The sequence below is a fragment of the Adiantum capillus-veneris genome, chromosome 21 (assembly GCF_014529385.1).
Source record: "Adiantum capillus-veneris isolate H3 chromosome 21, ASM1452938v2, whole genome shotgun sequence".
NCBI classification, from domain to species: domain Eukaryota; kingdom Viridiplantae; phylum Streptophyta; class Polypodiopsida; order Polypodiales; family Pteridaceae; genus Adiantum; species Adiantum capillus-veneris.
The window spans coordinates 86,497,224-86,519,235 of NC_140951.1; the positions used below are offsets into that span (position 1 = coordinate 86,497,224).

Here is a 22,012-nt window from a genome sequence, read left to right on the forward strand (position 1 = left end):
TCCCTTCTCTCACATTTGCAAAGTATTTTATTTTTCAGATTTCTAAGTGCTCGTGTACGCTCCCGTTTTGTGACATGGCCTTACAAATATTCCCGTTCAAAGTGCTCCCGTCATTACTATGAACGACACAATAGAAATATCTGTACTCGGATGTCTCCTGTGAGAAAAACCCTCTCACTTAAACTTCCAATAATTCATTTCGAATTATTTTTCTATCAGATAAAGCCAATTTAGCAACATCCCTCACTTATAAACAGTTGTCTCAACCGTAGAGGTCCAGCTGAACTATCGGGGAGAAACACTTTCTTTGTCATTTTATTCTTTGGTTTTTTCGTTTTTTCTTGTGTTTGTAGTTTTTTGCCCTTGTTTTGCCGTGTGTGGTGTCTTGGGGTGCACTTGGGTTGGAGCTTTACTCTCTCTATCACGTTTTATGTTGAAGGATCTCTATTGGCAGGCCCCACATTTTCCTCTACTGCCTTCTTGGAGTTAGCCTCCGCAGCTTTGGATTACAAGAGCCACCGTCAGCAAGTGGAATGTCTTCTACAATGGTCGGGACCTCCTTGGCAGCACTTCGATGGTTCTGTCTCTTGATTTCCTTCAGTTAATCTCTTGGTGATGCCAGTTGCTTCTTATCTATCATCTTCGTCACTGTTACCTATCATCTGTGCCTCCTTGGCTCCATGGCTACAGATGGTATTAGTTAATGGCCTTTCACCCAACATCTAGCAGCTGCCTTGGCAGCCAGTTCCTTACTCACTGATAATAACGGGGGCTTTCCAACCAGAGCGAGTTTTTGGTAGGGAGTGCTAATCTTTCAGAGACAGCTCTTTTCCTTAGCTGGGCAGGGCACTTTTACTCACTCTGGTTTTTCCCCCTGGCCTTCTCCGTTTCCTCAGTTTTTCAATTTTTACCAATGTGGCTAGTTGACTGTTGCCTTCAGGCTTGCTTTGTACCTCGGTCCACAGTCATGTATTTGCCCTCTGAATCAGAACCAATTGGGCATTCTGAGCCACGAAGAGAGAGAGAGAGAGAGAGAGAGATGGCAGGTATTTGAAAAAATGTTTGATTGATATAAATAGAGGACTCACCAGTCTCGTCCATATCTTCAAGAATACCAGACCCAAAGCCCAATCTTGATAAAGCAAAAATACTGGGCTCTCATCAATTGGCACACGCAAAGGAATTACAACCAGCAGCTCAAACAGCAGGCCAATAAGTACGGGGATCACTATGATCTGCATATTTGCCAAAAACTTCCAAGTCAAATACGAGGATTTGTCGCAACTTCATTTAATATCACAGATGAAAGGCAAATAATGGGTATGTACCCAAAAGGATAGGAGCATGGAGCTTTTTGTCACAATTGCAGTCCACTTGAGAACTTGCATGACTAAAATCTTGGCATTATGTGTTTTAAGATAGTCCACAGCGTAACCAATTGCTGCCACACTTGCCCATATCATATAACAGCCAATATTGAAAGCATACAAGTCTGCCAAACCAAAGCAATACAAGGCTATTAGATATAACAAGCAAGGAGATTTTTTTTTGAAAAGTAATATGCAAACACCATTAAAAAGGCAATTACCATTGCACTTCACACCATATGCAATTGGCAGACGAGAAATAGAAGAGAATATAGCCCGTCCAAATGACACCGGTAAAACCATCATGGTTGAATTGAAAAGCAGAAGACTAACCCAAGCTCCCGTCAACAACAAAAGAATTCTGAACGCAAATATGTACCTGTCTCATTGCAAAAATCAAAACCGATTTAGTACTCGCTGATTCAACAACATACACATATGAGTACTGTCTGTATCAGCAAAAGCACGTACTCTTCTGAATCATTTTGTTCATCTGAGTCTGACTCCATTGCAATTATATCAAGAGACCCATTCATATTGTCAACGGGAGGTTCTTGTCCTTGATTAAAGCCTTGAACGTTCCCTCCAACAGGTTCTTGCATAGCTACCCCCACATTTCCACCTTCAGTAGCAGGGAGTAGGAAGTCAGTAAGTCCCAAAGCCCATCCCACTGCTGAGAACCAGTAGAAAAGAACTGTCTTAATTGTCGTCTTTGGTCTGAAATGCTCAATGGCAAAAGGAATGCAAATATGAAACAAGAGCATATCAGCCGGAATCTCTGTAAAGGGATCAGATATTCTGCAATGACAAGGCCATGTTAGATCATGAACGATACAAAAGGTAAACAACCAAGTTATATTACTGACCTGATATCTAGGGGGAAAAGTGAAGGAGCTACGGACAGGGCCAGCTTGACAGGTAGGAAAATAAGCATAACCACAAGACTCCCATACACTACGACAGAAAGTAGAACACGGCGAGCATGCTTGTGGATTGGATCCTCCACTAGGTCATGGAATGGGTTGTAATTGGGATCAGCTGGGTCACGTAAAAAGTACAAAACTCCAGGCCTAAGAACCTGGAATGACCAAAAAAAGAAAATCAGCCAAAATGGCAATCCCTTTGCACAGAGTTCATCATTCATCAACAAGAGGCATCAATGTATTTCAATGACAACCAACTATGTCAAAGTACCGGACGAGTAAGTAACCTCTTGACGAGGATAGTCTGATCCCAAATCATATGGAATTTAAAGATTATAAATTTCATTGATCAAAATATCAAGCTAAGAATTATATGAGCAATTTTTCACCTCTCTGAGTAAGCTCACAAATATGCTTATGTGAAGCATGTACACAATCCCCACAAGCCAATGCAGTAGAGAACTTGTCAACGGTGAAGCCCAGAAAAATGTAAGCCGGTTTGCCACAGTACCGCCAAGCATACTGAGAGTGCAGATATCAAGCCACCAACCACATAGAAGAGGGAAAACTCCAAGTTCGACCAACAAGAGGAACGCAACCTTAAGCATTGTAAGCATATACTTCAAACCTGCAACAAACTGTCGTGCTACAGTAGGGGCAGCCTCAGCCATGGAGGCTACACTTTGAAACCGTCCTGCAGTCAACGGTTCTCCTTTGCTGTACTTAATTAAAGCTCGCAGGCCAAGATGGGCACCAACTGCTAAAACAATAACACCATAGCCAGTTGCCACAGTAATCGCATCAGAAAATTCCAATGAGCTGCTACCTTCAACCATTTTTGCTTTTAACAGCCCTTCTATGCTTCTACTCAAAAGCTTTGAAAATATGGTGGCATTTGTGTTATCAGGTGAAGATGTGGAGACATCAGCTACACTGGTTATGTTTCCAACAGTGACGTTACTGTTCATATCCAACCCACTCAAACTTGAGACAATGCTTCCAGGACCCATAGATATCAAGTAAGATGCCAAATAGAGGATAATGCGCCCTAAAGTGAAAGGAAGAAAGGCCACTAGTCCCAGAAATATCGCATTACTGGCCAATACCTGCAAAACAAAAGCCAAATTTTAAAAAGAAACAAAAAAAAAAAAAAAAAAACTAAATTAGAAACACTCACAGTAAAAGCATTTTCCAGAAAATGGAAAACAGGGCCTTGCATCCCAACAAGCTCATCAAAAGGTACATCTTCTGCTCCATCCACATCATCCGCACCATCAAACATTTGTTCCACGTGCGCTTCCAAACGGGCAGCTTGCATTTCGAGACGTGCTGCCACATTCTCTGCATTCCTTCTGATTAGTTGTCCAGCTCCAGCGGCAAGACCCTGGCCAAGACCCACCTCTCTATTTGCAGCACCAGGAGCTACCACTTGGGGGCCTCCATCCAATCTATCACCCGCTGGAACAGCTTGCCCTTGCCTTCTACCACCTCTAGCTCCAGCCCGCCTATCAACAACCTCATCTTCGCGATCTGCGTCCAGGCCGCCTAGTTCTCGCAGGTGGCGGAAGTATTCTCTTAATGATGTTGCTCCAAGAAAAATGAATACAATGCCAGCCGACAATAGAAACCCATGGAGACAATCAGTGAATAGCAAAGTGGGTGTCAACCGGTCGATGAATAGCCTTCGCATTTCGGAAAAACTTCTAACAAAGGTAAAGCGCCAAATCCAAAAGGTTGTGAATGGTATAAAGACTAGCCAGACTGAAAGGACGAAAGCTAGACGCAACATAAAATGCATGCCACGGCCACCCTTGACAGCCAATCCAAGTACAAATTCCCGATGTGAAAGCCTTGATGGTGCATTCTCAGCGTAGACTGGAGAGAAAGTAAAAGGATGCTTGCATACCTGCAATTGCACAAATCAAAGTTAACAAAAGTGTTATTATACTTATAGAATGAATTAAAGCAAAAAGCTTTGTGTACATGCACATTTGTTATAGGCTTGAAAATCAAGTGACTAGGACACAACTTTGAACTAAATGCCAAAAGGTGACAACTATAAAGCAAAAATCATTTAGTTTGCGGGAAGGACGACCAACAAGAAACATTTAATCTCCATACTGATTGCCATCGATTTCGGACCTTAAGCCAAGACGAGATGCAAACGATCACCACTTGATTTTAAAGTTCCTCTAATATCATGGTTCTCGCCACACAACACTCAAGAATGATGGTAAATGCTGAAACTACTGTCTTCCAAAAGCCCCCACAGACATAACTTTGAATCCTGAAATTGATAAATGTTCTCAACGGAAAATTTGTAAACGTTTCCACTATCCGACACCCAAAATAAGCATGTATGTCTAGCAGGAGACACCGCCAGTATACCAAGTTGAGCTCTTATCAAGCTCTATGCTTTAATGCAAAGAAAATGAAATTTTAACCATCTTGAGTTTTTGTGACAAGCTGTACCAGAACAATCACACACAAGAAAATATGTCTTACAAGCTGGGTTTCTGGGCCAGACCGAACACAGATACATTCAACCAAAACGGGACCCAAAGCTGGCACAGCCTTACTGAGATTTGCCTTGAGATGACATGGGTACAGACAGATCGCAGATGTGGGTGATTTAACACTAGTTGTCACAAAGTGATGACGTGGCGGACAGCAGAAACCCTAAAATTCCTGCAAACCCTAATTTTTGCCAAAAACCCTAAATTCCGGAAATCGCGGAGGCGGATTATTATAAAAAAAAAAAAAAAAGGAAAATGATGAGCGACGCGAATTTTGCTTTTGCTTTTTTTTTTATTAAAAAAAAAGAGAAAAGACTCTCTAAGAGAGAGAGAGAACTGATGCTTTTGATTTTAAAAGCTTTTGGGGCTCTGCTTTTGGGCATCCCTTGTAACCTTTAAATTAGTGGTGAGGGCCTCACTTCTCAGAGCATCTGGACGCAGAGTCTGAGAGTGAAACCCTAACCGCTCTCTTGTACTTTGATGATTGATTAATACAAAAAGAAATACCGAAAGGGGCGCCAGTCTTTGGGGCCAATATCTCTAGGCACGGAACTCCGCCGGGCCAGTGCAAATCTATTGTGATCTGTGAATTGTTTTGAAGTGGTTATTTGGTGCTGTCGCGGTTGATTCTTGACTTGGAGTGTCCAAGTTTGTTACAGTGGTATCAGAGCATGGCCGATTTCTCTTCTACGGGAAATCCGATCCCCGAATTTTTTTTCCGCGGCACCTATGGCTTCAGGCAATGATCAGTCGACTCCCTCTGCATTCTGGAGATGCGGGCTGGGATCACAACGAAGATTCAGGCAGAGAGTATGGCCCGCCTCGGCCTACTCAGGCGGAGCAAAGAGAGATGGAGCGTCGTCAATTGATTGGTGATGCAACAAAGATGATGCTCAATTTTGCCAAGGACCCGAAGATGGCAAAATATATGAATCAGACCTCTTTGGAAGAGGTACAGATGGAGTGGCAGAGAACCACAACACCACTCCCGAAACCTGCTCTCAAGAAACCTTCTGCCTCCAAGAAATATACGGAGAAGGAACTGGAGAACGTGGTTGATGCACGGATTGCTCAGCTTTTTGACACGCAAAAGAAAGCCAAAAAGCACGGCAAAAAGCAGAAGAAAGGCACTTGACTTCCCGGGATATTTAGGTCGTCGGTCGACATTTGACAAGGCAAAGAGATTGAAGAAGCGCGTCAAGTTTGAAGACCTACCCAGTTCTTCTTCTTCTTCTTCTGACAGTTCTTCTAGCTCCTCGGATTCGAGCGAAGAAGACAGAAAAGGTAAAAAGCGAAGCAAGAAGCAACGCTTTGGAAAGGGCAAGAGAAAGGCAAAGAAGGCTAAATCTCGCCCAGAGACTCACAGTTCTACTGAGGACTCGTCTACAGACAGCTCAGGTTCCGATGACGGAAAGTTTTATGCGAACAAGAAGAATTTTTACAAAGCCAACCAGTATGACTTTCTCGAAGATAACAGCAAGAAAGTCCAAGAGTTTAAGGAAGGTGGCCACTCGATCAAGTTTGATACTTTTCAGGATACTCAGATGCTTCGAAGGCTTTGTCTCTTATACAGCAGTTTGACATCGTTTTCGCGGGAGGACGCTATTCAGAGCACTCCAAGATTCGGAGAGCTGCCTCTTACTCTGAGGGGAATGCTCCTACTTGGTGGTCCACGCTTCTATTAAGCAAGACTGTGCCAGTTACATGGCTGAAATTCAAGAGGCTTTTTATTTCTTCTTGGTTGACTCAAGAGTTTGAGCGAGATATACGAGCTGCTTGGAACCATCTCCGGATGACCAAGAGCGATACAGTGAATTCTTATTGTGAAAGATTCTGGAGCTCTTTTCTACCCGCCTCTTCATTCAAGAAGATCTCGTTCAGAGAACAAATTGAGCGGTTTACCTTGGGTCTACCTACAGAGATCCGAGATTACTGCTTGGAACAGAAGTCAGCTTCTATTCAGGAGTTGATGAGTCATGCGAAGCGGGGCTTTGCCATTCACTCTGGCAGTCTGACTTACCCCACAGATGAGGCCATGACACAACGAGCCAAACAGACTTCTGGGAATGAAAGTAGAATGAAAACGAGCAACCCAGAGAAAAAAAAAAGGATGCACGACCCAAGCTTACTCCTGAGGAGAGAGCTCGCTTCATCAAAGAGGGGAAGTGCTTTGGATGCGGGAAACATGGACATATTTCCGCAAAGTGCCCTGATAAGGCACAGAAAGAACAGAATGATAAAGACGACGACAGGTCTGAGAGTTCGAGAGCAGCTGAGGAATGTGGCAGAAAAGGCAGATAGAAAAGCAGAATTGGTACCACATGGCGTGGGACTTGCACCGAATCAAATGAATGAAAGTACAAACTTTGCCGTTTTTTTTTGGGGCAAAGTGAAGGATGTAGAAGCTCTTTTGAAGGAGCCAAGGCTAACTTCTTTTCACTTGGAATTGGCGGCTCGATTTGGAACTGCGCCCGACAGACTGACGCCACTGGCGGAGGTAGTTCGACTGGCACCCGGATGGGATGTTGCCATTACACCGAGCATTGGCAAACTTCGTTTGCAATGACAGGAGTGTTCAGGGCACGTGAGGGACGTTCTACTCGGGATCCCTTGGTACCACAAGAACTACGCCGTGGTTGACTACCGGGCCGAGAAAGCGACTTTGATAAATGAAGGGCTTAGAGATTGTACTTGATGAACTTCAGTTTTCTTACTCATTCTTTTGGGAGAACTGAACCATGGATAAAAGTTGAATATGTTTTGACCTGAAGAAAAGAACGCCAAGATTTTTTTCTCCACGCTCATGCCGATTGCTTTTGAGAGGGCCTGAAGATCATACCATTGATCTGATATCTGGAAGCACACCACGGAATCGGCCACCTTATTGTGTGAGCCGAGTACAGAATGAAAAGATTATGAACTCAGTGAAAGACCCCTTGGAAAAGGGTCTTGTCCAGCTTAGTACTTCACCGTATTGCTCTCCAGTGTTGTTGATTTTGAAGAAAGACAGATCTTGGAGAATGTGCATCGATTATAGCACTCTCAACGAAATCATCATCAAGAACAGATTTCCAATTCCTAGGATCGATGATATACTCGACAGGTTACAGGGATCCTCGTGCTTTAGCAGGATTGACTTGAAGAGTGGATATCATCAGATCAGGATAGCGCCATGAGATGTCTACAAGACAGCTTTTCGGACGACTTTTGGGTTATTTGAGTTTTTGGTGATGCCTTTTGGCTTAACCAATGCTCCTGCGACATTTAACCAGATGATGGACAGGATTTTTCGAGAGTACAGGCTATTTGTTGGCACTTTCTTTGACGACATCATTGTTTTCTCCAAGAATGAGGCAGAACACAGAGATCATCTGCTTCAAGTCTTTCAGGCATTACGAGATCACAAGTTAGTGATCAATGCAAAGAAAAGTGAATTTTTCCTACCAGAGATACACTTTTTGGGACACATTGTGTCAGCAGCAGGAGTGCGAATGGACCCGGCCAAGATAGAGACTATCCGTGATTGGCCCGACTTGAAGAATGTCCATGAAGTTAGAAGCTTCTTGGGACTATGTTCGTACTACAGGCGGTTCATACGAAAGTTTGCAGAGGTTGCTTCCCCTTTGCATATCTTGACACAGAAAGGAGTACCTTTTTCGTGGGGACCCACAGAGGTGACTGCCTTTCAGACATTGAAAGAGAAATTGACTACGGGACCTATTTTGACTTTGCCGGACTTGCAGAAGTCATTCGAAGTATATTGTGATGCTTGTGGTCGTAGTCTGGGTGCGGTCTTGATGCAAGAAGGCCATGTCATAGCTTACGAGAGCCGTTTGTTCTCTAGGCCGGAGATGACAGCACAGATTTATGAGAAAGAGCTTTTGGCGGTTATCCATGCTCTTACTCAGTGGCGGCATTACCTACTCGGAGCGGATTTTATTGTCTTTACAGACCATCAGAGTTTGCGCTACTTCTTGTCACAGAAGCAGCTTTCGGAAAAGCAGATGCGGTGGGCGAACATCTTGTCATAGTTTCACTTCCAGATTGTCCATGTGCAGGGACAGAAGAATGTGGTGGCAGATGCTTTGTCTCGGAAACCGTTGGTTCTGGCTATTTCCGCGATACATCATAGGAGCTTCGAGGATATGGTCGATCAGTGTGCCACAGATACAGATAATGCAGATATTTTCACACAGATACGGGATGGGGAGACAGTAGCTGGATACTCCCTTCGGGAAGGCTACTTGATGAAAAAGACTATGTTGTGCGTTACACAGCCGTTGAGGGAAAAGGTCATGACTGATTGCCACTGTCCACCTTTTACGGGTCACCGCAGCATTGCTACCACCATGAAAGGGGTAGAGAGAGATTTCTTTTGGCGGAGACTGAAGAAGGATGTGGAAGAGTTTGTGCGCAGTTGCTTGGTATGCTAGAAGGTCAAGTTTGACAGGCATAAGGCACAGGGATTGTTACAGCCTTTACCCATACCCACCCACCCGCCCCTGGGAAAATATTGAAATGGATTTCATTTTTATCTCCCGAGAATACAGAATGATCACGATGATTTTCCGATTACATGGCACGCCTGAGACGATTGTCTCCGACAGAGACCCCAGATTTATGAGTTTGTTTTGGAAGGCAATTTGGGAGAACATTGGCACGCAGTTGCAGTTCTCGTCATCGTTCCACTTGCAGACTGACGGGCAATTTGAGATTGTCAATTCAGTGATTTTAGATTTATTGAAGTCTTGTATCTCGGATCAGAAGACTCAATGGGAAAAGAACTTACCTTTGGTGGAATTTGCCTACAATAACACGATACACTCTTCGACGGGGAAGACGCCATGTGAGATTGTTGAAAGTGTTGCGAAGGTTCCATCCTTCCTAAGCACGAAAGATTAGAAATTTGAAGCGGATAAATATTCGCGAGATTTGGATACGGCTTTTGCCAAGGTTCACGAGACTTTACAGAAGTCTCAAGAACGACAGAAAAAGGCAGCGGATCGCCATCGTCGCGACTGGAAACTGAAGGAGGATGATTGGGTGCTCTTACTTTTGAGAAGGCACGCCTAAGAAAAAAAAAAGGGAAAGGAGAGGCTTTTTCCAAAGCTTAGTATGTGATACTACGGACCTTTCCAGATTACTGACAAGATAAATGATGTCTCCTTCCGATTGGACCTGCCAGATACTTGGAGGATTCATAATGCATTGCATGTGAGTCTCTTGAACCCTGTTAAGGGTGATGTGCCTGATGATGGGGAGCCTGATGAGCAACCCGAAGTGGAAGAAAACGAGGAGATCCTTGTTCCTGAACAGATTTTGGCACATAATGATACGAAGAAAGGTAAAGTCCGAAGGCGGTTCTTGGTTAAGTTCAAGAACTTTCCTGCATTTGATGCGAAGTGGATGGAGGAGGAGGACCTAGCAGATACTCCTCGGATTGTGAAACTTTACCTCGATGTTTTGGTTTAGCATAGTCTACTCCAAACGGAACCCAGAAACTCAGCTTGGCCGAAGATCTGGTGCAGTGGGATGCACAAGAGGGGAGTCGCTCCACTCCTTTGTCAACAGATGCCTCGATTTTGATACTAAAGTCATTGATGTCTCTTTGAGCTTCAGGGATACTGAGAGCTGACAGTATTCTGCTGGATGACTTTATGAAATGGAATTCCTGATTATGATACTGATTTGTTCTTGACTTCTTGTGAGTACAGGAACTGATAGACGAAATGACTGCAGCATTTTGGTCTGATTGATCTCGAATAGACATGGTTGCAATAGGGGTTAGTCAATCGGACATCGATGAGGTCCCGATTGGACCTAGATGTGATTGCTAGCTACATTGCCGATAAATCATGGTCTAAGATCCGAATGAATGTTGAATGTCATGTGATGTCCTGTGATGTCTGGTGATGTCCTGTGATGTCGTGTGATGTGACTGTCGATTTTGTACATGTGCTAGATGTGTGTTCCTAGTACGTAGGTACTAACAGTCAGTGTCTGCTAAGACGGTTTATGGCTTTTGTCGGTTTTGCAGGCGTAATCGCGGTCGATTACAATGCTTTCAAGAGGGGGGTATGTCACAAAGTGATGACGTGGCGGACAACAGAAACCCTAATTTCTGCCAGAAACCCTAAAATTCCTGCAAACCCTAATTTTTGCCAAAAACCCTAAATTCCGGAAATCGCGGAGGCGGAATTTTATTTTTATTTTTATTTTTTTAAAAAAAAATTTGGAAAATGATGAGCGACGCGAATTTTGCTTTTGCTTTTTTTTTATAAAAAAAAAAGAGAAAAGACTCTCTAAGAGAGAGAGAGAACTGATGCTTTTGATTTTAAAAGCTTTTGGGGCTCTGCTTTTGGGCATCCCTTGTAACCTTTAAATTAGTGGTGAGGGCCTCACTTCTCAGAGCATCTGGACGTAGAGTCTGAGAGTGAAACCCTAACCGCTCTCTTGTACTTTGATGATTGATTAATACAAAAAGAAATACCGAAAGGGGAGCCAGTCTTTGGGGCCAATATCTCTAGGCACGGAACTCCGCCGGGCCAGTGCAAATCTATTGTGATCTGTGAATTGTTTTGAAGTGGTTATTTGGTGCTGTCGCGGTTGATTCTTGACTTGGAGTGTCCAAGTTTGTTACACTAGTGCTTTTTGAGTCAAAGTCATTGAGCACATGTAATTCCAGTGCTTGCATGTGTTGAAATTATGCATCTCATGTGAACGTGCCCAATTTATAATCTATTTATTTGGTTAGTCATGTTATGTATTTGACATAATTTATTTGGGTTTGGGTCAGACAAATTTCTATGGGGAAGAATATAAGGAGCCCCCTCTCTCTCTCTCTCTCTCTCTCTCTCTCTCTCTCTCTCTCTCTCTCTCTCTCTCTCTCTCTCTCTCTCTCTCTCTCTCTCTCTCTGTGTGAAAAATCTGGATCTGTGGCGTACTGATCGACCATGTCCTCGAAGCTTCTATGATGAATCGCGGAAATAGCCAAGACCAACGTCTTCCGAGACAAAGCATCTGCCACCAAGTTCTTCTGTCCTTGCACATGGACAATTTGGAAGTGAAACAGTGACAAGATGTTAGCCCACCGCATCTACTTTTCCGATAGCTGCTTCTATGACAAGAAGTAGCGTAAACTCTGATGATCAGTGAAGACTATAAAATCGGCTCCGAGTAGGTAATGTCGCCACTGAGTAAGAGCATGGATAACCGCCAAAAGCTCTTTCTCATATATCTGTGTTGTCAATTCCGGCCTTGAAAACAATCGACTCTCGTAGGCAATGACATGGCCTTCTTGCATTAAGACCGCACCCAGACTACGACCACAAGCATCAGAATGACTTTTGCAAATCCTGCAAAGTCAAAATTGGTCCCGTAGTCAATTTCTCTTTCAAAGTCTGAAAGACAGTCGCCTCTGTGGGTCTCCATGAGAAAGGGACTCCTTTCTGTGTCAAGATATGCAAAGGGGAAGCAACCTCTGCAAGCTTTCTAATGAACCGTCGGTAGTAAGAACATAAGCCCAAGAAGCTTCTAACTTCATGGACATTCTTCAAATCGGGCCAATCACGTAAAGTCTCAATCTTGGTCAGGTCCATCTGCACTCCCGCTGCAGAGACAATGTATCCCAAAAAGTGTATCTCTGATAAGAAAAATTCACTCTTCTTTGCATTGATCACCAATTTGTGATCTCGCAATGCCTGAAAGACCTATAGCAAATGTTCTCTATGTTTTGCCTCATCCTTGGAGAAGACTATAATGTCATCAAAGAAAGTGCCAACAGAAGATCGGTACTCTCTAAAAATCATGTCCATCATTCGGTTAAAGGTCGCTGGAGCATTGGTAAGGCCAAAAAGCATCACCAAAAATTGATATAAACCGAAGCTCGTCCGAAAAGATGTCTTGAAGACATCTCCCGGCGAGATTCGGATCTGATCAAATCCGCTCTCCAAATCAATCCTACTGAAACAAGAGGATCCCTATAGTCGGTCAAGAATATCATCGATCCTCGGAATCGGAAATCTGTTGATGGTGATTTTATTGAGAGCTCTATAACAACACCGAAGAACAATAAGGTGAAGTACTCGGCTAGATAAGACCCTTTTCCAAGAGGTCTTTCACTTGGTTCATAATCTCTTCATTCTGGGCTCGGCTCACACGATAAGGTGGCCGGTCGGTGAAGTGCTTCCAGGTATCAAATCAATGGTATGATCCTCAGGACGAGCTGGTGGCCACTCGCCTGGCAAGCCCTCAGAAAAGCAATCGGCATGAGTGTGGAGAAAATCTTGGCGTTCTTTATTAAGTTCAGACATATTTGTCCTATGTTCATCATTCAATTCTTTCGAGTAAACAAAGAGACTTGATTTCATTAATATCGAAACAACCGAAGCCGATACAATAGGGACAGACTCGCCCTTTAGTTTCACATCAAGTACAATGTTTCGGCCCTTTTTAGTAGTCAATGTTGCTTTCTTCGCCTGAGAATCGACCACGGCGTTGTTCTTATAATACCAAGAGACTCCCAGGAGGACATCAAAACCTTCCAAGGGCATTATCTAGAAGTCCTCGTGTCCCAAATACCCCCGACAATGCAACCGAAGTTTGCCAATGACAAGTGTAATGGCCACATCCCTTTCAGGTACCGCTAGAATTGCCTCTGCTTGTGGTCCCATCCAATCGAGTGTAATCTCGAGCCGCGCCGCCAATTCAGGTGAAATGAAGTTTGCCTTGGCTCCTCCATCAAAGAAAATCAGGGCTTCTTGATCTTTCACTTTGCCCCAAGCTCGGCCAAGTTCTGTACTTTCATCAATCGTGCTTGGGTCAGTACCCACGCAATCTGGAACCAGTCCTACTTTCATCTTGCCTTTTCGTCCACATTCCTCAGCTGCTCTCCAACTCTCTAGCCTATCTTCATTCTGTTCTTGATGTGCCTTTCTAGGGCACTTCGCGGAGACGTGCCCATGTTCCCCGCATCCAAAACACTTCCCCTCTTTGATGTAATTGGCCCTCTCTCGAAGAGTAAGCCGGGGTCGTGAATCCTTGTCTTTCTTTTCATTGGGGCTCTTTTTCTTTCTACTTTCATTATTAGAAGTCTGTTGGGTTCTCTGAGTCAAGATCTCATCAGTGGAATAAGTCAGATTGCTTGAATGTATGGCAAAACCCCGTTTCGCATGACCCATCAATTCTTGAATAGAATTTGACTTTTGTTCTAAGCAGTGACCTCGGATCTATGTAGGAAGTCCGCAGCAAAACCGCTCAATCTGTTCTTTAAACGAGATCTTCTTAAATGAAGAAGTCGATAGAAAAGAGCTCCAAAATCTCTCGCAATACGCATCCCAAGAATCTCCCTTGGTCATCCGAAGATGATTCCAAGCAGTTCGTATATCTCGTTCGTACTCCCGAGTCAGCCAAGAAGAAATAAAAAGCCTTTTGAATTTCGACAATTTAACCGGAGCTTCCTTGTTCAGTAGAAAGGTGGACCACCATGTTCGAGCATTTCCCTTGAAGAAAGAGGTAGCCCTTCGAATCTTGGAGTGCTCTAAGTAATGCCCTCCAGAGAAAGCCGTGTCAAACTGTTGTATGAAGGCCAAAGCCCTCGAAGCATCTCGGAATCCAGAAAAAACTTAATTGATTGTCCCCCTTCTTTAAATTCTCTAACTTTCTTGCTTTTATCTTCGAGGAAGTCATAATGGTTGGCTTTATAGAAATGCTTCTTCTTTGCGTAAAACCTGTGATCGTCGGAGTTCGAACTATCTGAGGATGGGTCCTCTGTAGAACTGTCAAAAACTAGGCGAAACTTAGGCTTCTTTGCCTTTTTCTTGCCCTTTCCGAAGCTTTGCTTTTTGCTTCGCTTTTTCCCTTTCCTGTCTTCTTCGCTCGAGTCAAAAGAGCTAGAAGAATTGTCACAAGAAGAAGAAGAAGAAGAAGAAGAAGAAGAAGAAGAAGAAGAATTGGGTAGTCCTTCAAATCGTACACGCTTCTTCTTTCTTGCCGATGCAAAGTAGACGGACGACCCAAATAACCCGGGAAGTCAGTTCCTTTCTTCTGCTTTTTTGTTGTGCTTTTTGGCTTTGTTGTTCGCGTCCAAAAGTCGACTGATCTGTGTCTAAACCACCTCTTCCAATTCTTGCTCTGTAACATCCTCGGAGCAAGAGGTTTCTTGAGTGTCAGTTTGATGGGTGGTTATGTGGCCTTCTACCACTGGGTGTGCATTTCTTCGAAGGATTGCTGAGTCAAAAATTTTGCAAATTTTGGATCCTTCGCAACGTTAATCATCATCTTTGTTGCATCGTCAACCACTTATTGACGTTCCATCTATTCAATCTCAGCCTGAGTAGGTCGAGGTGGGCCGTACTCTTCATAAGAATCTTCTTCGTGATCTCCTCCCGCATTCCCAGATGCAGAAGAAGTCGATTGTTCTCTGTTGGAATCCATAAGTGTCGACAAAAAAGGATCGAATTTCTCGATAGTAGAGAAATCGGCCGCGCTCTGATACCACATAACAAACTTGGACACCCCAAGTCAAGATTCTACCGCAACACAGCAGAGATTCACTTCAAAACAATTCACAATTCACACTTGAGTCGACACGGCCCGCCATAGTTCCATGCCTAGAGATATTGGCCCCAAAGACTGGCGCCCCTTTCGGTATTTCTTTTTGTTTTAATTTGCGTTCAAAGTACAAGAGACTGGGTAGGTGCTCACAAGACTCTGCGTCTAGATGCTCTGAAACGTGAGGCCCTGTCCACTTATTTATTGGTACAAGGGATGCCCAAAGGCAGAGCCCCAAAAGCATTTGTTCCACGTGCGCTTCCAAACGGGCAGCTTGCATTTCGAGACATGCTGCCACATTCTCTGCATTCCTTCTGATTAGTTGTCCAGCTCTAGCGGCAAGACCCTGGCCAAGACCCACCTCTCTATTTGCAGCACCAGGAGCTACCACTTGGGGGCCTCCATCCAATCTATCACCCGTTGGAACAGCTTTCCCTTGCCTTCTACCACCTCTAGCTCCAGCCCGCCTATCAACAACCTCATCTTCGCGATCTGCGTCCAGGCCGCCTAGTTCTCGCAGGTGGCGGAAGTATTCTCTTAATGATGTTGCTCCAAGAAAAATGAATACAATGCCAGCCGACAATTCACACTTGAGTCGACACGGCCCACCGTAGTTCCATGCCTAGAGATATTGGCCCCAAAGACTGGCGCCCCTTTCGGTATTTCTTTTTGTTTTAATTTGCGTTCAAAGTACAAGAGACTGGGTAGGTGCTCACAAGACTCTGCGTCTAGATGCTCTGAAACATGAGGCCCTGTCCACTTATTTATTGGTACAAGGGATGCCCAAAGGCAGAGCCCCAAAAGCATTCATCTTTTAAACGCTAAAATAAAGCAATAATCCCCAAAAGCAGCCAATAAAATTGGTACAAGGGATGCCCAAAAGCAAAGCCCCAAAAGCATTCATCTTTTAAAAGCTAAAATAAAGCAATAATCCCCAAAAGCTGCCAATTCAGCCAGCGTAATTTCCGAAAATCCATATGCTCTGCCACGTCAGCAAGTCAACGCAAAAAGCACGATTTCCGTACGGCCTGTCAACGAATTTTACGGAGCATCCATACGGTACTACCACATCAGTCTGCCGCCACGTTTTGCGGGCCTATACCCTACTGCCAGCCTATGTGAGTGTGTCCGGAAACATGCCACGTCACCCATTTGTGACAAAGCCACAAATAGCCCTCACCCGATACGAGAAAAATGCCTCATATAGCCCGAGCAAACAACGCCCTAGAGGTGCCTGCCAAGCCATTAGTTTCTTGGAGCAGAGGAAATACAACGAATAAATTTATATGGATATCTTGATCCAAAGATGCCAAAAGTTCATCCAACTCACTAGTGAGCACCACAATGTGCCTAATTCCTACATGCATACACGGAAGGGTCGGCCCATGATGCAGGAGAAATAAAAACATAGGATGTGACCTATACAGAGCAAGATCCAGAAAGAAAAAGGCTAGCTATCTATGGGGCCAAAAAGCCCAATCACAATCATATTTTAGCCCAAAAGGCACCGAATCTCACAAAATAAGTCATTCCCCTCCCATATACTTCAACCTATCACACAAGGTGGCTCATCTAAAAACAAAAATGTAAAAAATAAAAACCTTGAGCATGTGCCAAGAGTGTGAACCCTATTTGAAAATCACACAAAGAAGCAAGGGCCCGGACGCAGTCCATGCCAGTGGTACAGGGTTTCCACAAGCAGGACCACAACCACCAACAAAACTCTCTCTCTCTCTCTCTCTCTCTCTCTCTCTCTCTCTCTCTCTCTCTCTCTCTCTCTCTCTCTCTCTCTCTCTCTCTCTCTCTCTCTCTCTAACGCATGAAGGAGTGGCAAATCAGACATACCTCGCATTGCCGAGCATTACTATGACTAAGCCATTGAAGAAGGCAATCCTGGTGGACATACTTGATGCTACCACTGCAGGCGCAAGGATAGTAGAGAGGAGATCCTTTCTCGCCAGAGGTCCTGCAGATGCGGCACACATCTTCTTCTTCCTCAGCCTCATCGCCCCCGCCTCTTAACGCCTTTTGCTGAGCCTCACCATCGCCACAGTCCCTCTCTACAATCTCAGAGTCTGCTTCCCCTCTCGCCACCAGAGGCATCGAAGCCATGTCCACCAACGCAGTATTCTGTGTGTGCCAAATGGTTTCGACTTTGCGAATGACCTCCTGTAGCCGCCTCCCAAGTAATTCGTCTGCTAAGCTTTAGGCTACGCGGGTTCGAAACTTCTACGCGCACTTTGGCCAGAATGCCACGTGGCACATGATTTAATAGCCACGACTGGGTGTGCACAATCCGCTCGCAGAATCTATACTATCTATCTATCTATACTTTCTTGCTATTACACCTATCTGCATTTGCGAGCTTTAGTTTAAAACACTTTTTTTGGGTCGTGGTATGCATGCTTTGGACGGCCCTCCAGCGCTCTCTCTCGCTCTCTCTCTCTCTCTCTCTCTCTCTCTCTAAAGAAGACAATCTCACAATCAATTTGGAACTCTCTAATGGTGGATGTTGTGGGATGTGAGTGTGAAAGATCAAGTTCCTTCCTAAGTCTCTTTTCTCTACAAGCCACTGCCAAAGGCAATGGAGTGGGATAGATCGGCCACACGCACACATACAGAACCTATAACTTTACCCATTTTGGATTAGATGTTGATATTGACCCTCTTGCCAAGGCTTTACATGTATTTCTCTCGGTATGCACACACTTGCACACCTCTGCCTGCAATGGGGCATGCAACCCTAAATACACGGGCACTTTGCAATGAAGGCATGCTTAAAACAAATAGGGAAAGCATGGGTGCATATGAAGAGCTCCTTGTCAATATCGGGTATCAGGGCTGCAATGGCCAGGTCCAAGACCTCAGTGTTATGGAGCGTGGGGTTTGAATTGGTAGAAGCTGGAAGGGGCGATGTAGAAGCAGGTATGGGGAGCTCAAAGCTTGGTGTGGCTATTGAGAAGCAAATATCTTAGAACTAGTGCAGGCATGGTGATGGCTATAATAAGTAGGTGGGCAGTGGGGGGAGCAACCGAGTAGCATGCCATGTCCTAGCCACACACAGGTAATCCCACCTACAAAATTTGAAATTTACCTTTAAATATTTAATTGGAAGGTGAGAAGACCTACAAAATTTGGAGAAATTAATGGAAAAATATTCAAATATAATCAATTTACCTCTCAGATTTTTGTTTGTAAGTTTTTCAAGTTTCTAGAAAAAAGTTCATTTCATGCATTGTTATAAAGAGAGGTAGTGTGGCTAATTCGTGCATCCACATGCGTGCGCACACTGGCCCAGCTCTCAAGTGCTCTAGCCACCACAAGACTAGTTGTACTCGCCATGGCCAAGTTGTACCCGCCATTGCCGAGTGCTCAGACACTCTTGCCACCACAAGACGGGTTGTTGCAAAATCGACTATTCAAAGTACATGTTGCATAATGGGAGGAGCTGGCGAGGAGCAGTCACTTGTGTGTGTGTGTGTGTGTGTGTGTGTGTGTGTGTGTGAGAGAGAGAGAGAGAGAGAGAGAGAGAGAGAGAGATGTTATTTTAAATTTCCTTCATGTGTGCTGGCAAGGATTGGCCACTTTCCATGCCTTCAACAGATTCATCTAGGTTCTTTTTTTTCTTCTTAAACATTGTCAAAAAAAAGGACATGTAGAAAAAAGAGAGAGAGAGAGAGAGGGGAGGGGGGGGGGGGAGAACACAAATAAGTAAGGGAATATTTTGTAAAAAAGAATGGTAAAAATATATTTTTGAAAAAGATAGTTATCTGAATTTAAATATAAACAAAAAAGTGAGAGAGAGAGAGAGAGAGAGATTTAAAAAGCAAGAATGGAAGTGAGAGGTAGATAGAGAGAGAGAGAGATTTAAAAAGCAAGAATGGAAGTGAGAGGTAGATAGAGAGAGAGAGAGAGAGAGAGAGATGTTGAATTTTGTGGTGAGTTTGGTGGAGAGTGAAGGAGAGAAAGGGGAATAAAAAACCCACATGCAATGTACTAGTGTATGGCCTGGTATAAAAGAGGCTCATTTCTCAATGGAAGTTCATCCAAGTTTATGTACATGAAGTGCAATGCTTCTTATGAACTTGTGATCACTTGCACTTAACTCAAGATCGTGTTTATGAGTCCAAGCTAATCTATATTGGAACCTAATTTGCTTGAGTCACATTTCTCATGCACACGCTCACTTATGCATTATGATTAGGCTTCATCCACCATAGCTCTCCAAGATCCATGATCTTTAACATGGTATCAGAGCCAAGGAGTTGAACTAGGGCTAGCTTCGGGTTTAGCAAATTCATCCTAGTTATCCTAATTGAGGCTATGTTCTTATGTTGAGCCACTTGCCAAGATGATTAGAGACTTGCTAGGCATGTTTGGTAAGAATGCCTTCTCAATCACAAGTCTAAGTATGTGAGCATATCCTTCTCTTGATATAAGTTAGTGATTAGAAGAGGATTGGAAGCCATCGATCTTCATAATTTGTGTGCTTATCCGACATTAAGTGTGTGTGGAAGACAATCTCTCCAAGAATCTTATTGGAGCTCGGAAATGCATTAGTGGGAGGTCATTAACTGTAATGGAATTGGCCTATGAACTTTGAGAATAGCGGAATTAAGAGAATTAGAGTGAGCATTTTTGTGAGGTTACTTTGAGAACATAGAGGGTGAACTTAATTGATGGTAGCAACATAAATATAGTACTTAATTAACTTGGCATGAACAATACTTTTGCAAAGAGAGAGAGAGTATTAGATAACATGCAGTTGAGGACCGGGTTTACTTGGAGCCAGCGGTTCCCCTCCAAATGACGTTTGTATTATAGATTCTCTCGTCGAGAGAGACTTGATACAATGCAATCTTTGTGTTCCTTGTGACCTAGGTGATGCAAAGAAGATGGAAAGCTTCATGCATCACAAGCATAACATAAACTTTGCAAAAAGCATTAACTATTGGAAGCCTCGGTCCCAAAGCCTCAAACACCTTCGAAGGTGGAGAGAGCTAGCGGAGAACGAGGGTAGGGAAGAGGAAGAAGAATCATCCATAGGAGAAAGAAATAGTTCCTCACTTATCATCACTCTTCTTGCTTAGAATAGCATAATAATGAAGATGAAGAAGATGGCAAGCTTAAGCATTGAAGCATGGCTCTTGGTTGGATTTGCATTCTATAGCCAAGAGTGTTGGTGTAGGCTCTCCACTTCTCAACAAGCTTAAAGAAGGATATGGAGCTCTTACACTTTGCACTCCACACAATCAGAGAATGTGTGTGTGTGTGTGAGAGAGAGAGAGAGTATACCCCCCTTTCATCCTTGGTCCCTCTCTCTCTCTCTCTCTCTCTCTCTCTCTCTCTCTCTTGTATTATTTAATTATTTCATTTGGACATGTGCCCTCTCTTTTCTCTTTGAGAGAAAGAACTTAATTATTTATTTTTATGCATCTAAATTCTCATTGGACCCCTTTAAAGCCTATCCAATAGGATTCAAGCACATCATGAGGGCCACATGTAGAGAATCATTTTGACATGTATCTTTTATGCTTCTTAAGATATAATGTTTGTATTGAACACTTCAAGCACCTAGTCAATTAAGCATGGAAACCGTTTATGCCTCTTGAGAGTTAATCTTTGAATTGAACACTTCAAGAACCTTAGTCATTTAAGCATAAAAATCGCCTCAAGGTTCCCACAAACACTTTAAGCACTTTAGCTAGCAAGCTGACAAGTACCTCATGCTTGGGTAGGGTTCCCACCTCAAGGTCAACCCTAGCTTGCCTAAGATCAAAGGACTTTTTAACATTAACTTTTGGAGGTCTTCAATGAAGCTAACCCTAAGGTATTTAAGCTCCATTACGTAGCATTGCTCTTTAATATACCATCTCTCATTTGGACCCCTTTAACCTTGGCCCCGTGTTGAGACAGATCCATAAGCACATGTCTATATTCTAACCCTTGTTCGCGTCTATTCTCCCCCATTAAATGATCAGTTTAATATGAGAAAATCATTTGGGTTGGTTAGATATTAGATATTATGACATTACCTCTCTCTTGAAACCATAGTCATCCTCGACTATGAGGTAGAAGAGATAAAGTCTTAGTCATTAGTCTACGTTTCTTAGCGGGTAGAGGATCCCTTTTCACCCTACGACATCATTCCAGAATGGATGACTAGTCCATTTGGTGCTTGGGAGACGTAGCTGTTGCAAGCATGTCTGCTCTTTAGTCCATATCATACTCCCAAAGTAGAGTGATAAATTCTACTTGGTGTTTGAGTGACGTCGTCATCACAAACATGATTCTAAGTATGCATACTATTTAAATTTGTGCACAAAAGAGGATTAGTCTTAAAAGACAAAAACATTGTTGATTTAGAAAGCATTTACATTTGCTTACTCTAGTGCAGCATTGTAAGCATTGACAAGGTTCATACTATCCTTAAGTTGTATTCCTTGCATCCATCTAGCATCTTCAAAAGGATAATTTTTGAACTTAATAAGATACCATCCGATAATCTTACCATGCCATAGTACCTTGTCTTCATGCCGAAGAATAGCTTCAGGTTGTAGCACCTCTTCTTGGTCTTCGATTTTTGGAGGGTCTTCAATAATTGGTTCCCTTGGTGGCTCTCCTTTGTAGGGCTTAAGTAGGCTCACATGAAAAG

The 22,012-nt window shown here is 43.5% G+C and overlaps 1 protein-coding gene across 2 annotated transcripts in view; it reads right to left on the reverse strand.

Moving 5' to 3' along the window:
- LOC147431292 (putative E3 ubiquitin ligase SUD1) overlaps positions 1-17,565 on the reverse strand; it is a 67,300-nt gene extending 49,735 nt beyond the window's left edge. Inside the window, exons 1-8 of one of the 2 annotated variants that reach the window (XM_086493903.1) lie at positions 17,203-17,565; positions 3,468-4,196; positions 2,680-3,396; positions 2,234-2,445; positions 1,839-2,165; positions 1,589-1,746; positions 1,329-1,492; positions 1,089-1,235 (exon numbers count right to left, since the gene is read on the reverse strand). In XM_086493903.1, the coding sequence (XP_086350029.1) occupies positions 1,089-1,235; positions 1,329-1,492; positions 1,589-1,746; positions 1,839-2,165; positions 2,234-2,445; positions 2,680-3,396; positions 3,468-4,196; positions 17,203-17,469 (2,721 nt within the window). In that variant the 5' untranslated portion in view covers positions 17,470-17,565. The remainder of the gene's footprint in view (positions 1-1,088; positions 1,236-1,328; positions 1,493-1,588; positions 1,747-1,838; positions 2,166-2,233; positions 2,446-2,679; positions 3,397-3,467; positions 4,197-17,202) is intronic. The other variant, XM_086493901.1, reaches the window with a different exon arrangement.
- Between the last annotated feature and the right edge of the window lie 4,447 nt (positions 17,566-22,012).